The sequence below is a fragment of the Grus americana genome, chromosome 13, assembly GCF_028858705.1.
Source record: "Grus americana isolate bGruAme1 chromosome 13, bGruAme1.mat, whole genome shotgun sequence".
Taxonomy (NCBI): Eukaryota; Metazoa; Chordata; class Aves; order Gruiformes; family Gruidae; genus Grus; species Grus americana.
Genome location: NC_072864.1, coordinates 14,599,485 through 14,616,291, shown reverse-complemented (window position 1 = coordinate 14,616,291; position 16,807 = coordinate 14,599,485). Strand labels below are relative to the sequence as shown.

The window sequence follows — 16,807 nt, the reverse complement described above, 5'->3', positions numbered from 1 at the left end:
CAGTTCTTAGTATAGGATTAAAAAAAAAAAATCACAATCCTTTTGAGTTTTCTCCTGAGCTTTGAAAAAAAAAAAAAAGGCTTTCTACCTTGCTAAAGATCATCACAAATTCAGCCTGATAATCCAACTTACTACTGCATAACTTTAGCTCAGAAACTGTACGTCAAATTAGAGCTGAAACTCAATTTATCTTGCTCTGACTCACAGAGGAAGGAACCTGATCAAGAGTTTATTGGGAAGAGAAAAGATAAGCTTGATGAATTTCCTTTGTAGATTTTTCTGATCCTCTCCCAATCTTCAAAAAGGTCTATACCTAACACTTCACACTATTTGTTCATCACACAGAAATCTCTTTCAGTGAGGAAGAAATTAAAGAATCCTCTTCTTTCCCCCCACCCCAAGTTGCTAACATGGGATCTATTGGGAGCTCTGTGATCTCTGACAACAGCCTGTATGCAGGCAAAAAGTAGGGTAATGTCCCTGAGTAACAAACAACACAAAACACCACACCCAAAACGCCCAAAACCTAAATCCAAACTCGAAACACTCGACACACTCGACTTTCCAGGAAAAAAAGGATTCGTCGCATACCCTTCAGATGGAAGAACCTAGTAGACCCCAACCGCCTGGATAATTTGGCGTTTAAGAATGTGGAACTCTTAAGTTCTTCTTGCTAACTCGGAAGGAAAATCCCTTAAGCTATCTTCCCCCCTTTCACCCCCCCCAACAGATTCCTACACTACAATATTCTGAGATTGTGATGACACTGCCTGCCAATATTCCCCTTTTTGCTGATGTGTACTTTCATTTTGTGATGAAAAAAAAGTATAGCACTTAAATGTTTATATATAAAAAAGAATAAAAACTCCATTAAAAGTATTTAATATTCTGATTTTCTATGAGTTATTTAGCTATGCTCAATTAGAATTGCAGGCAAATAACAGGCCACTGACTAGGTTTTGGCATGAGATTCAGTTAACTGAACAAGATGTGGAAAACTACTGGACATGACATAAAAATATATCACTAGAAGTTACAAATAACACTATGAGATGGTGACAAAAGTTACAGATAATGCTGTGAGGGTGGCCAGGTCCCACAGGTGCTTAAGGGGGGCTTAGAGGAGAAATTGCCAGACATCAGAGATAATTGGAAGGGACTACTAGTCCCTAAAAGATCCCTAAAGTCGTGCAAGGCCAACAGCACCTAGGTAACCATCTCAGTAATACCATATAAGGCTGAGATTACCTAAGCAACAGTATCTAAGTAACCCAAATCTGAGTACGAATGTAGCAAAACTGGGACCAATGGTGCATAAGTAATTAGGGGCAGGTTGTTTATTTAGGAGGAGACTGGGATGGAAAAACAGAGGTGCAAGGACAACAAAAAGGGGGGGCCAAGAAAGGGCAAAAGGAATACAGTATGCAACTCATATTACTGGTGCTGCACAGAGGTACTTGTCAGGCAGCCCTGGGTTTCATCACCACAGCTGGGGCAGGGCAATAAGCCAAACCTGTTGTTCTGAACACACCATAAAACTCAAGCCTGCTTCCCTGGTCAGGAGAATTGGGGTAGGGGCAGGCAGGGTGCTTTTCCTGACCAGCAAGGGAACAGCTGGCTAGCACAAAAATCCTGGGGTTTGTGCCTTCTACACACCTGCCAGCACAGGCAGCTGCCTACTTCAAAACAGTTATTAAGTCTTAAAATTCTCTACAAGTTTCAGGTTCTTTGCTCTTTACTGGCTTGCTTGTTTTCTGTAGTTGAAGAGTTCTAGGAATCAGACAGAGAGTGAGCACAATACACAACCTGCTTTATCTGAAAGTTGATACCAAAAAGGTTCAAAGCAATGGTCATGTAGGCTCTGTAATTTTTTTAAAGTGTAACTGCATACCTCTTCAGGAGTATTTAAACAGAACACTTTTTAAAATTTGATTCTGTAGTACTAGATTTAAGCAGGAGTCAGCAATGCCTGCTCATATTTTCATGTTAAGACCATGTTAAACACAAAATAACTTGATAAAAATACCCCCCCTTCCTTCAAGTTTATGTCTTTTGCAGTAACGTGAACTGATCTTTCTGGTTCTCCAGTGATAAATGTAATCAATGCTTATTTGATTTCTAAGGAAGCATTATAAAATGCTCAATCTTAAAAAAAAAAAAATTTAATTGTTTCATATAAAGAATGCAAAAAGATCCAAAACAAGAACTGAATTTAAATTATCCCTTTTAGTGCCTGTGTAAGGCCAAGACAGTATTTCAAAGAGCTGAGAACTGTGCAGTCCATTTCAAAAAACAAACAAGCAAAACTTCACATAGCAACTGCTTTTCATCACATTGTGTGATAACAACAACATTAGAAACTAAACAAATAAGCTCATATCTGGAGGAGGAGGAAAATAATGAAAAAAGGAAAAAGACACACAAAGAAAACAAAGACATTGCACAAGTGTTAACAAGAAAGTGGGGGAGGACACAACATCTCAGCTGCGTGCCTATCACGTTCTGTCAATACAACTCACAAGTTGATGGTAAAAGCAGTATGCAGGAAGAGGAAACTTTACCTTGCAATTCATCTGCATTTTAGTTTAATAAAATGTAATCATTCAAGCTTGTGATTCTCTAGCTCCGCTTCAAAATAACATGTAAAGTTTCATCCCAGAGGAGTTTTCTTATATATTGTGTGGTTTGGTTCTATAAGACATAAAACAGGCCTGTATTAAGAGGGATGTTTTGGCAAGGGAGAAGAAAGCATACAAACATTGCTTCTAAACTGCCTCCTTAGCTTGGGCTCAAGCTGATATACCAAGTTCACCTACCATTCCTACTATCCATCGATCTGCTGGTTCTCTTTCTGGCTTGAGTTGCAAACAAAGCCGCTCAGCTCACAGAACAGGAAAGTCTGGGCTGAATCATATTTTTGGTGAACTTCATCCCTACAGGCATAGATATGAATGGCACCCTACTGGTTTGAGCTAGGTTACCTTCTCAGATCTTTAGATATTTTTTTTAAATACAAAGACATATGCAAATCCTAGTTTAAATACTGTTTATATCAATCCTTCTAATTCTGCTTAGCTCCTAAAATTATAAGCCTGACTTGTAGGGCAAAAAAGTGCTCTTCCACACACTCCTAATTTTTTCTTCCTACCTGACTGCCCACTAAGAAAAAAATCCTGCATGACAAAAAAAAAAATCTCCTCTAGAAACATATCAATCCGTAAGTAAGCACAATTCAAAACAGTCAAGCCATGTGTGCATGACAGACAGCTCTTAGAGCAGCTGAATTCAACCTTGCCAAAATAAAAGATGAAGCCAAGTAGTGCAGAACACAGGTAAAGCAAGTTGTGAAGCCTTATTGGCTTTAGCCATGCAGTTACCAAAGGCTGTACACACAGCCTCCAAAAATACCAGAAACATACCTCTCCTCATGAAGTTTTTTTTTAACTATCTTTCTGTACATCTCTCAACCAGACTAATAACTACAGTCCATGGGACTGTCTTCCCAATAGCTGTTCTTTGCCCTGCCACTGTTTTTCTCCCTCCAAAACTAGTCTCCATTTTCCTTTGAAGATCTTGACTGCTGCCACACCTGCAATACCAGAGGCAGATATTACCATCATCTACTGAATCAGATTATGCCAGACTGAATAAACACAACAATGGAATTTAGGGCTCCATAAACACAAGCTTAAGAAGGAGCAGAGAAGCCACCAGGAGAGTGCATTTCCCAATACAGCCATTGCAACCACAAGCTACTTCAAGGAACTAAAGATTTAGAGTCCCCCTACATAGAATGACAGAAGCCTTTAAGCACTCAGATCTGTGCTCCTCAGGCAAGGGGCCTATTTAAATTTTCTGCCCTGCAAATCTATGAATTGCTTTGAAGTACCTTTTCTGCACTCTCTCTTACATGCTAGATCATGAATCTGTTCCCAGCAGACTCTCCTCAGGGAGCCCCCTCTCCCATACAGCCTTAGGCTTACCTACAGAGAGGCCAAAAAATTATTTTTTTTTGTTTTCTGCCCTCACAGAGACCCCCTCCACCATCTTCTTCAGCCAGGCACCTGCCACAGCTTTTAGCACCTTCTGCAGCCCCTGCCTAATGAGGGGCTACTGACCAAGAGATCACACCTGAAGAAAGGCTGGGTAGCTGCTCTCCTGGCCAGACTGTAAGAGACAAGCCTCTAATTAAATACAACTGGGCTTTTTATTTGCCTGCTGAAAGTAGCGTCTAGCTGAGGCCTTCAGGCCTCTGCACCTCTCAAATATACTTTGCTCCTGAGTCGCTTTCAGCATAGCATAGCAACTAGTGCTTTTTTTAAGATCCCAGAAGTGGAGCAAAACACAGAAATAGAGCAGATGGGTACCAATGGTATTAATAACTACTGAAGCCTTAGCAATACAGCCCTGAAAAAAAATACATTGGTGCTTGAGGTTAGACAGCAGGTTGGTGCATGGGTGCCCTTTGGCCATAAACTTCAGTGACGTACTTCAGGAGCGAGGAGCAATCGCACCAGGCGGAGGGCGCCGGGGAAGCACGCACATAGGTCCTGGAATTTCAGGCTTTGAAATGACGAGGGAGAGCTGAGGATACTGGTTTCATCTGCAGTGCTCCTCTCTCTGCCGGGTCGCTGGTTCAAACCTTAGGAGGGCAGCCGGCCACTGCCCGCTGGGGGCAAAGAGCCGCCCGCCTCCGCGCCGCCCGCCCACTTCCCCCCCTTCCCTCACAGCCTCTTCCCGCCTCCCGGCCGCGGCGGTTGCGAACGGCGGCTCGAGCCCCCGGCCCCCCCACACTAGCGCCCCCTGCCGCGCTACGCTGGAACTGGGTCAGGCGCCCGAAGTGGGCCGAGGGGGCGGGGCTGCACCGCCGAAGGGTGAAGGGGGCGGGCGGGCTCCTCCCGCGTCGCGGCGTGGTGACGTAGGGTGGTGTGCGCGTGACGTTGCGGCGGCTTTCGTCCTGCTCCCGGTCTCGTCCTCGCCGCCCCTCGACCCGTTCCGGCCTGCGCCCGCCACCCGCTGCCGCTATGGCGAACGTGGCCGACACGAAGCTCTACGACATTCTGGGGGTGCCTCCCGGGGCCTCCGACAACGAGCTCAAAAAGGTGCGGGGGAGGGGCGGCGGCGGCCGGTGAGACCGGGCGGCAGCGCTGTCGGGGAGGGGGCGGGCTCGCTCGCCACCGGGCAGGGCCCTGCGGGGCGGCTGAGATGGGCGGCGGGCTGTCCCGGGGCCGGCGAGAGGCGAGGGGAGGGGAGGAGAGGGGAGGGGAGGAAAGGCGAGGGAAGGCCCCGGGCGCGGGGAGTACGGCCTGAAGGCGGCGGCGGCCTGCCTAGCCGCGCGCCTGGGGCCTGCGGGGGGGGAGGGTGCGGCGCCGGGTGAAGGCGCCCGGTGCCGCCTCAGCCCGCCGAGATAGGCCGCGCCCCGGTGCCGCTGGGGCCTGGCTCGCCGGCAGGCGCCGGCGGAGCGGGGTAGGCCGCGGGCAGGGCCCGGAGACGAGGGGGGAGGGGGGCCGGCGGGAGGAGGGAGCAGCGGGCCCGGCCGTGCTCCCCGTGTGCCTAGCCCAGCGCTGCCGGGCCCCGCGTCGGCTCCGGGCGCCGCCGGGACTCAGCTCGTCTCGCCCCCGCAGCGCCGTCCCTCCGGCGCGGCAGAGCGGTATTCGCAGCCAGTGAAGGGCTTTTTGGGTGTAAAAAGCCTCGCGGAGGACCGACAGATTCTAGCTGGTGCCATTGTCTCCCCCACGTGTAGGCCTCGGTGAGGTTTCGGTTTGCTCATATATTTTGATCCCTTTCAGGCCGAAAGTGCTAAGGCAAGGTAAACAAAGAAGCGAGGTGAAAGCTTGGAGCCAGGTCATCAGTACAACAATTCACAACGTCCATTTCGTTCTATAGTGTACAAACCACTTTTTTTTTTAAAAGGACTTAATGGTCATTTACACGTGAGGGAGGATAATTAAGTAGACAGTTTACTAGCAGTGACCTGCTTCCGCTGATGGGTGGTGCTGGTATTAACAACTATGTGTTACCCAGCATGCATGTGGTAGCCTAATTTGTGCAGGAATAGGCAACTGCAGTGTTGACATAGTGTTGGAGATGGAAGGCATGCTTTGAGAAGATAGTGCTGTATACTGAACACAGTCAAGTAGAATTTTGTTTTTCTTACTGAATTCTCTTAAAGGTATCTGTGTGAATGAAAAAGTGACAGCAGTTTCACTCGGATAACCTGTGCTGCTCAATATTAATTGCTATAGATTAGATTTGTTGTGGAGCATAAAGTTTCTAACTGCCTACAACAGTAAGAAATTCCTCTATATCTTATTGTAACTGAGAGGTCACATGGATGCTTTATTAATCTGATATTTTAACCTATATAACAGTATAGGAAAGTGAAAACAAATAGGTAATAGCTTAGTCGGAAGGGGCTGAGAGAACAGCCTTTAAGACTGATTAGTTAAATTAACTTTTATTGACATTATAATATGATGGCTGTGTAGACCTTGATTCTGGATCTGTTTCTGATTAAATCAATAGTGGTAGCTTGCTTTTGGGCCACGGGTAGTCTTAACGAATTGCTGTAAACTGGAATGCTGTTATCAGCAAAGACATGTGTTCTCTTTTTAAAGATCACCATGCAAGCTTCTTTTTTCCTGATTAGATAATGTTATGTAGGTTTTTAGTTTAGTGTTCTCTTTTTGTTTTATTAATTTGACTCCTTAAAAGATGTGGGGAAAATCCACTTTTATTACAGAATATGTAGATTTATGGAAGATCATGCTTTGTTACTGATGGGTAATTTGTCCTATAAGGCCTATGATTTTTGTTCTTTATGCCTACTGTGGTTTAGAATATTTGGCTTGTAATATCAGTGTTTTATTTGTTTCATTATTTCCTCTTCAAAATTTATTTCTTGATTGCATGCAGAAGTACAGAGTATTTCAAGATAATCAGTAAAGAGAAGTAACTGTGCAGATACAAAAAAGCAATCTTACTTGTTCCAGTACAAAATGGAAAGTGGTGATCTCTGTAAAGCCTTGTGTGTAAAGCTCTGAATGTTGTAGTTCTAAAGAGCTAGGTTAGATGCTCAGTTCTACAGAAGTAGAACTCTTGAAAAATCCACTTTTAAGAACCAGGTTTCAGTTGTTTGTAGTTGCATCACTGTAGCTTTTTTTTAATATGTATAACTAAAGATAAATGATTGTATACCATGTAATTTATTAATATCTGTCCCCTGATTGTTACTGGGGGATGTTGAGGAAGAGTGGGGAAAGAGTTGAGATCTTTACTGTAAAAAAAAAAAAAACAAACCCAAAAAACCCCACAACTCAATTTGTAGGAAAAGTCTCTGCCTGTCCTGTTCTTTGCTTTGATCCTCTAAAGTATAAGCAAAACAGATGAAGTACTGCTGTAGAAAAAGTGATGGTCCTGACAGTCAAAGTACTGGTCAGGGGAAAAAAAAGGCATTCTGAAAAATCTCTTGTGGAGATTTGGCTGTACTTCTTCCTTGTACTGTTTTAGAACAATGCAATTAAATAAAAGCAATGATTTGTATGTTTCTACACATGTAACTCATACACTTGGTTCAAAGTGAGATGAAATTTTCCATTATTGATAGGTAAAAAAGAATAAAATGATTGGTGTGAGGATTGACTGGTAGGGTTGAATGAGAAGCTGAGGCAGCCATTTTGTTGTTAATGTATTGCTGTGACTGAGGGGAAAGACAAATGGGTTCAAACTTAAATTGTCATATTGTAGGTTCTGAGGGTAAGTAATCTTACAGAAAGTCCAATGTAATTCTTCTTGTAAGTTAAGCAGGGAAACTAGTTCTAGCCGTTGTGTGCTTTAGTTGTGTTTAAATCCAGGTGTAGTTAATTTATGCATATAGCAATGTTAGAAATTTTTATGTGTCATTTCAATGTGTATGTGATTTCAAAACACTCATTTTCTCACTTTGCTTTATTAGGATTTTCTTTCTTCCTGAAGACAGTACTTGAGTTTATCAGAAAATAAGATTAATAAAAATTGAAACTAATTTTGTACCTCTTTCAACTAGGCATACAGAAAGCTGGCTAAGGAATACCATCCTGATAAGAATCCAAATGCAGGGGACAAAGTAAGACTCTTTTTTTTAAACTCCTGAGGTTTGCTATTACAATAACATCTAAGGGACCAAATGCAGGTGTTGGGGGCTTGCTGTTACAAGTTGTTCAAAAATAACAACTGTGAGAGGGAACTCTATCGTGTCTGCTTCCTCCCAATCTCAAAATCTACCAGTGTACCTCATGACAAAATGCAGCAGTTGGCTGAGCCAAGTTAGTTGAGAAGGTAATGCTGAGGGAAAAACTGCCTCTCCATCTGCCAAGATGATGTCAGCTGGCATTGCCATCTACATAGGTATTCGAAAAAGATAGAGAGTCAGTTTTCCAAGTTTTTCCAATGTGGAAAAATGTATGCATGGAGGTTCTTGAAACTGCTGCAGCATAAAACAAATTATGTCTGTGGGAAGGTTGAATTAGATTTGTTATGCTAATAGCAATTAAAAAAAGTCAATTAAGTTGACTCCACTGATTCTCTTTAACAGAACCAAAGTTCTAATGGTTGCTTAGAGGTGAGCAGAGTTGACTGTGAAAAGACATTAATCTGTTTTGAGGGCAAACATGTTAACGTACATTTTTAGTAAGTTGCTCAATTGTTAGCATATTTTAAGTGCCTGATGTGTCTTGAAGGTTTTAACATTAGTATGTAACTGGGTTTTTTGCCTATTGGCTACTGCAGTATTGCATACTTGGGGGCTTTCTTCTTTGGTTGGATTTTTTTGTTTGTTTGTAAGAAAACTGTCATGCTAGGCACAGTAAAGAATGAAGCTAACGAAGTTTTGCAATAAAATAGCATATTTTATGATAAAATAAGAGGTAACACAACTAAGCCCAAATCTGACTTAAGTCTTACATACTAGAATGAGGGTGGAAAATTGTTCTGTTCTGCACCTTCTTAATTGGGTGTTCATGCCGTGCAAAAAACAGTAGTAAAATGCTCCCTTAAGTTCTAATTTATCATGCACTGTTTTGACTCTGTTCCTCTTCTAGTTCAAAGAAATAAGCTTTGCCTATGAAGTATTGTCAAATCCAGAGAAACGTGAGTTATATGATAGATATGGAGAACAGGGTCTTCGAGAAGGTAGCGGTGGAAGCAGTGGAATGGACGATATTTTCTCCCATATTTTTGGTGGTGGATTGTTCAATTTCATGGGTGGTCAGAGTAGAAGTCGTAATGGTAGAAGAAGAGGAGAAGATATGATGCATCCACTCAAGTGAGTATCTTGATACTGCAATTTCTGCTTTCAAGCTTTCCTGATCAGTACCTGACTCTACTAGTTTTATGGTCTTGATATGCTTCTCAGTTGAGATATTTTGCAGTCTACACCTACTTTTAAGACCTGCATGTTGTGTGTAGCCCAGAAGGCAGTCGTCTTGAGTTAGTTTTCATGATTGGTTAATCTTATAGACTACCTAATGCTTTTGTTTTGCCAGGTTATTAGCCTGTATATACTTTGTTAGCATTATATTCCTTGGTTTTGCTCCTTAATTAGGTTTGGAAGTTCTAATCTGAAAAAGCATTCAACATCCAAGTATTACTTACTAGCTGGATGAGGAAGTGAAGCAGAGGTACTAAGGCTCTGGAAAGACTTAAGTTGATTTGCATTCATAGCATAACACTGACTGGAACTAAAGTTGAACTGCATAATTAATGGCAAAGTGTGTGTGGTGGATTTTTTTGGTTTTTTGTGATATTCAAACATATTTTTAAAAAGAAAAATCTAATTGGGTTTTTTAGATATCCGTTTGCAGTCACGACTGGCTTTTTGCCTGCTGAGCAGGTCCTTTCGAACTTCTTAAGTTAAACTGCATCTTTCCTGTGGTTGACAAACCGTGCCTAGTAAACTCTATTTACTTTTACATGCTTGCTTAGTTTAGTAGCTAGTACTGCGTGCTTTGGTCTTGTTGTTGTTTGTAAACACTGATGCCAGGCAACCTTTTCTCAATGCATTGAGTTGAAATTTCTATCCACTAATAAATACTTTTAGGAGAAACACTAAATGTGTTCATAAACTTCTGTCAATATATGAAGGTTAGTGGAGTTTGATAGTTTATTCAAGAGCTTCTAAAAATAATTGAAATATGAGCAAATGTAAAGAATTAAGTGGCCTTGGGAACATGCTAACCCCTCCCAACTAAACTATCTTGTTTGGAAAGCCCAATACAGTAGTAAGTATTCTGTATGTATTCTTGCTATAAATATTGTCAGGACTATCTAGAGAGGTTTGTTTATCACCTGCATCGTAGAAGTAAAAAAAAAAAATCAACTATGACTATATAATAAAATACAAATTGCTAGATCAACTTGTTTCCTATTGAGAAACACAAGTAATCCTATGTAGTTTCTTCTGATATTTTTTATTCTCAGAATCTATGTTCAAGATTACATCTGTGTATTCCTACGTATGGAATAGTTTTCAATGACTCCTTGTGAAAGTTAAAATTGTGCTTTAAAATCTTGTTTTAATAGCAGATTTAGTCTTTGTATGAAGATATATATTTTTTCTTTAATTTGTCCTAGGCAAGTATTTTAATTACATGGGGAAAGTAAGTTCTTAAATGATAACCCAGGGGAAATGCTTTATTTTGTAGAGTCTCTTTAGAAGATCTATATAATGGAAAGACAACTAAACTACAACTTAGCAAGAATGTCCTTTGTAGTGCATGTAATGGGTAAGTTTGTTGATATTTTTTGAGTTCTCTGGTTGCTTTGTTGGTGTATAGTGTAATGAAGCATCTCCTTTGTCAGATCTTTATCAGTATTTGACTTACTGGAGCCTGCTTTCAGACTAGAAAATTGTTGAACTTGAATGATGCTGTTGATGGCACTGGAGCTATTCAAGGGCTTTGTTTGGGGGAAAGAGGGTAGGGGGAGAGAACCTAATTATAATTGGCGGTGCAATTAGGCATGTTAACCTACTGATGTAGGGGGTTTTTTGTTGTATGTTTCTGAAATACTTATTTTTCATGCAACTGGTGCTTTCTATTCTAGGCAGGGAGGGAAGGCTGGAGCTGTTCAGAAATGTAATGCTTGCCGGGGTAGAGGTGTACGTATCATGATCAGACAGCTGGCTCCTGGAATGGTTCAGCAGATGCAGTCTGTATGCTCTGACTGCAATGGAGAAGGTAGGCCAAGCTATTCTGTTACTAAATGTATTTAGCTGGATTCGACCTCCTGGTTAAATCTCAGGGGGAACTTATCCAGGACAATTTTGTTCTCAGTTAGTCTGTTGGGTCTCAATCTGATCTCAACGTGGAGAAATCACGTTACTTGGAACAGCAGCAAGATTTAAAGTCTCTAATGTACTGAAAGGCAGCTGGGAAGCTTCAACAGTAGAGATTGAGATTATTTTTTTTTAAAACACTTAGATGTGAATATTACTTATTACTGTTACTCTTGTGTTAAAGTAAAAACCAAGATTTTGTTGTTTTAGGAGCTTTTTGTCTTTTTGCGGTTTCTTAATATCCAAGGACAGGTTTAGGTTAAAAATGAAACCTAAAGTTGGATTTTAACTTCAAATTTAGAAGATATCTTTTGCTGAATTGGTTGTATTTGGGGGAACAAGTTCAGCACGTGATCTGCACTTCATGTGATTCCTTTTTAGATTTTCTGCAGTTTGCAGAGTAGTAACATCACCTTGTGGATGATTTTACTCTTCATAATACTCAGAAGTAACAGTTATATTTTTTGACTAGTCAAAACATTTCATAAATGATGTTGTCTTTGAACATATTGTTTTCACAGTTTACATACCTAACCTACATATTTAGTAGTTTCAACTGCATCATAATGTTATGCGTTGTTTCACAGAAAGGTTGTTTAAAGCTGGCAAGTTTAATGTCGTAAGCCAAGTGCATTGTTTGTGGCACTTATTTCAGTACTTATTTCCAATACTGCTCTTGTACAGTGCATTTGGCCTAATATTTTGGTTACTCTGTACAAAGACAGTTTAATTGAAAAATAAAGATGAGGTAGAACAGAGGATTTAAGCTGTTTTGATAGTCATCCTTTAGTTTGCTGGAAGAAGTAATTGCCTTGCTGGAGGTCATGGACAATGTGAAAAACTATTCAGTGTCAGAATATTCAAGTGAAATCCCTTATGTGTCCAAAAATGTTAGATCCTTTCTGTGGGAAGACCTACATATTGCTCTTGCATGAAACTGTGATTTGACCAGCTATCTTCTGCCCACTTTGTATATAAGACTCTCTCGTTCTACTGGCTGTTTTTATATCATACTTTGGTGTGGTGGTATACTACAAAATATGGCTGTCAGTGAACAGAACCCAGTAATCCTTTTTTCACTGTTAACAGAAGAGGAACTAAGCTTCCTAAATTCATTGAAAATTGTATTCTGACTTTTAAGAGAGGGGAGACACTTCAGTTTGGTTTTAGCTTTATCCTTTCTCTTATAGCTGTCATCCTCCGGCATAACAAGGAATGGAAAAGTAGGCTTTTCTTTAAGAGTAGTAAATTGATTGGTGAGGATACTGGAGTCAGATTAAGATGTAAGGAACACCAGAAGTGATAAACAAAGCCTTGTTTTGCCTTTCTCTAATGCACTCTCACTTTTCAAAATCCTTGATAAGACAGCATGAAAGGTTATGTGTATCTTCGTATTTCCTCCTCTTCTTCCTGCCCCCCCCCCCTTTTTTTTTCTTTCCCCTCTCCCAGGTAGGGTAAACTGAACCTGGCTTTCCTCTTGTGAGGAATTCATAAAGCAACATCTAAATCACAGGCTGTGTTGCATGAATTCTTCAGCCTACTTTAAAATAGCTTTTCTTCAGAATCGGATGCAATTACGTGGAAATCTCTGAACTCAAAATTTGTTTGTCTTTAGGTGAAGTAATTAATGAAAAAGACCGCTGTAAAAAATGTGAAGGGAAGAAGGTGATCAAAGAGGTTAAAATACTTGAAGTCCATGTAGACAAAGGCATGAAACATGGGCAAAGAATTACATTCAGTGGAGAAGCAGATCAGGCTCCAGGTGTGGAACCAGGTGATATTGTCCTCTTACTCCAAGAAAAGGAGAATGAGGTAATGCTTTTGAGTTTATATTCTAAATGCCTTTTATACTGGTCTTTAATATTAAAGCAATATAGATGGCTGTTCATTTTAAAGTAATTAATATAGTTGCAGCTCTGGGAGAGATGGTGAATAGCTTTTAATAGATTTATAGCAAGTAATGTGGCTCTCATGGTGAACCAGAGCAAACTTTGCAAGTCTGTAGCCAGAGGACATGCAGATTCTGGTGCTTCCTATGCTAATAAAAGGTAGCTTTCTTGGGTAAGCTCGGGCTCACTTTGATACAGTGGATGCAGTGAAGAGCCACTCAAGATGTTAACTTCAGTCTGCTTTGCTTGTGACACTAACAAAATGCTAAGTATTGCTTTTATCATGTGTCTTGTGACATGACAGGGAACTCATATTAAAATCCCCAGATGGTGTGTTCTATCTCTGCTACTGTGGGTCTGGAAGCGTAACAGAATGGTGATGTTACTGATTCACTTCAAACAAACACAATTATTTTATACTAGTTCATTAAGGCTTGTGCTTACTGTAGTCTGGAGTATATACATTGCACTTTTGAATTAAATATTGCAATTTATGTTTTTCTGTGTTAAAAATCCCTTAGGGCAGAGTTGAGGTGACTCCTTTTTTGTAATGCTTTTGTTTACAAAGGCCAGGTATTACTAAGATAAGAAAAATAAGAAACAGTTTGTGTTACACTCTGGAAAAAAACGTTGACTGGAGTGGTGGTGGGAAATTCTTGTGACAAAGAATAGTGTTGGATATGAATTTAAATTTCAGTCACATATTAAGGATATAGTGTTGGTTATCTGAAAATTAGGTACTTTAAGTTTTTCAAAGCTGTGTCAAGGACTAATTGTCAATCAGTTTTGCATAGCTCTTTACACGTTCCCCTCTTCTTTCTTCTGTAATACTGGTTGCAATGTGGCATTGCAGTTGATTTTGACTATGATAAGGGAGAAATAGTCTGTGAGTATACAGAACAGTCAGATGTGCATGACAGCATTGAATTCCAGATGGTGGATGCCACTTCTATCTTAGTCTCCTAATGAACTACATCTAGTTTTACAGTATTAACAATTCTGAAAAATACTGTAGCTTTTGCCCTAGTGAGTAAAACTAGACAGACTTTTAGTGAAGCTTTTAATGGTTTTAAAATTTCCTTTGAGGTGGGAGTCATGGTTCTGCTGGTGGATAAAGCTTACATTTACTCTGATTAAGAATCCTGAGCGATATGGCTTAAAGATCACTTATGACAGCTGTGAACTAATTGATTGAAGCCCTGCTGTAGATAAAGTTAGCTGAAGCAGATATGCATGATGACTATTTAAATGTTGAGAAACAAAGATGTGTTTTGTGTACTCCTGTGCAGGGGACGTAGTGTCGAACTGTCATAAGTTGTTTATAGGTTGCTTGTGTGGAAGATCTTGGGTGTGAGAGAGCACTGCTGCTATACAGGCCTTCTTGTTTAATTTGAACCTCACCTCATAGCATATAGTGTTGCGTGCCTTACCTTGGATGCCACCTTCATCAGGCACAAACTTTCCCAAGCATGTTAAGCTATTTGAATTAACAGAATCAAGTTAAATTCGTAGAAAGGCTGTTGCTCTGACATTGAATTTTAAGAAGAAATAATAATGAATTCTAAATAACGAGTCTGGTGGAGATACGATTCTAGTACTAGAAAAGACATCTGGTTTTGTTTTCAGGTGTTCCAGCGGGATGGGAATGACTTGCATATGACGCACAAGATTGGACTTGTTGAAGCACTGTGTGGATTTCAGTTCACATTTAAGCACCTTGATGGACGTCAAATTGTGGTTAAATATCCTCCTGGAAAAGTAATTGAACCAGGTAGGCTTGACCTGATAAGGACTTCTTTGACTATGCTTTTGTGATTCTTTAACACCTAATACCATTTTTGTTGTCCTGTTAAATGAACCTAGGCTAGAAGAATGAGGAGAATTGTATAGAGAAAGATTTGTCCTGAAGTAGCACTCTTCAGCTTACTTCTCTTTGAATTACAGGTTGTGTTCGTGTAGTCAGAGGTGAAGGAATGCCACAGTATCGCAATCCTTTTGAGAAGGGGGATCTTTACATTAAATTTGATGTTCAGTTTCCTGAAAATAACTGGATTAGCCCAGAAAAGCTTTCAGTAAGTAGTTTTTCAAGCATAAACGTGGTGGTCTTTCTTGACAGCATGTGAAGTGTGTGTGTTGTACTTCATGTGCTTGCTTTCTGTGCTTAAATTTAGATGCAAGTACAATTGTTCTTTTAATGTTGTTCATGGGCAACATGTAACTTGAAAATACCTATTGGAATATGAATCCATGGAACCTGTATTTAAGAGCTGTGCAGATGTTAGGCAAATGTTAGGGCAGGAGGAAGAATCTTCCTGCTGCTGTGTGATAAGTTTCCAGAGTGCAACTGTATTTACTGATTGCACTTTTGGTTGATAATATGTGGAGCTGTTGGTTTTCTTTAAGTGGCATCTTCCATACAGATACTTTGGATACTTTTAAATGAGTATGCACTTAAGGGCTTACATCAGCTTAGACTTCTAAACCAAACCTGCTCTGAGACGGAGTCTTGAAGTTGTGGGATACTGGTCACTTTATTTAGCAGTTGTAGATGCAGTACTGAACGTACTTCTTCTTTTGGGGCAGGAACTTGAAGACCTTCTGCCAGCTAGACCAGAATTTCCCAATGTAATTGGTGATGCAGAAGAGGTAGATCTTCAGGAATTTGATACCACTCGTGGTTCAGGTGGTGGCCAGAGACGTGAAGCTTATAACGATAGTTCTGATGAAGAAAGCAGCCATCATGGACCTGGGGTACAGTGTGCCCATCAGTAAACATTTGTCTAAAAAGTTGCACAAGGATTTTCTTTCAAATTTTGCCTGACTTGTTTTCAACAATCCAGCTGGATTGTATAAGTAATCCAGATGAACCAATGGACATTTATTGCTGTATGTGTAACTTTTAAATTGGTCTATAGTATCTACAGAGTGTAATTTAAACTAACCACAAGCTTACATCTTCATTTTGACTGTGTAGCAGAATAAAGCACTTGAAAGGAAGACAAGACTCCTTTTCACATGGGTTTTAAGTTTGTCCTCGTACCTGTGCTTGATTTTTACCAGTTTTGTGTAGATTTTAAGTTTCATATTTTAAATTCAAATTCTACATTGTAAAGTTTGTGTACAATTTGTCCTGAGGCTTGGTATTTGGCTGCACCTGCATAAGCTGCTACAAGTAGAATAAAGAATTTCATAGCCTGTATCTATCATCTAGATGCATGGTAAATGGGCTTTGCACATAAAGGGTTTAGAGCTGACTGGGAACAATGGGAGGCTAAATTAGAAGTGGTTGTAAGTTTTTTCTACCATCTTGTGAACGGTTTCTGAAATTAAATAAAAGCAGTTGGTGTATAATATATTTCTTTTGCCTTGTAACTCTTACTTTTCAAGTGGCTTTGAATATGCTGTATATGACGAGACTATGTAGATGGTAGACATTTTATAAACACAGGGAGGCTGAGGCTGCTTTAAGACTAGGTTGCAGTTAGATAACAATTGTGTGCCACATATAAAAGCCTTTTCTTGAAAAGAGATATGACTAAATAGGCACAGGGAAGGTTCTAGCCATGTCTCCTTTGTATGAAGAAAACACAGGAATGTCCGAGTTCAG

General features: G+C 40.4%; 1 protein-coding gene across 1 annotated transcript; it reads left to right on the top strand.

Annotated features, from left to right (window-relative positions):
* Nucleotides 1-4,907: 4,907 nt before the first annotated feature.
* DNAJA2 (DnaJ heat shock protein family (Hsp40) member A2) lies at nucleotides 4,908-16,553 on the top strand. The gene is made up of 9 exons (XM_054840679.1): nucleotides 4,908-5,102; nucleotides 8,045-8,104; nucleotides 9,078-9,301; nucleotides 10,680-10,760; nucleotides 11,080-11,213; nucleotides 12,927-13,123; nucleotides 14,827-14,971; nucleotides 15,145-15,272; nucleotides 15,784-16,553. The coding sequence occupies exons 1-9, from the start codon at nucleotides 5,025-5,027 to the stop codon at nucleotides 15,970-15,972; spliced, it is 1,236 nt and encodes a 411-aa protein (XP_054696654.1). The 5' UTR covers nucleotides 4,908-5,024; the 3' UTR covers nucleotides 15,973-16,553.
* The last annotated feature ends 254 nt before the right edge of the window (nucleotides 16,554-16,807 follow it).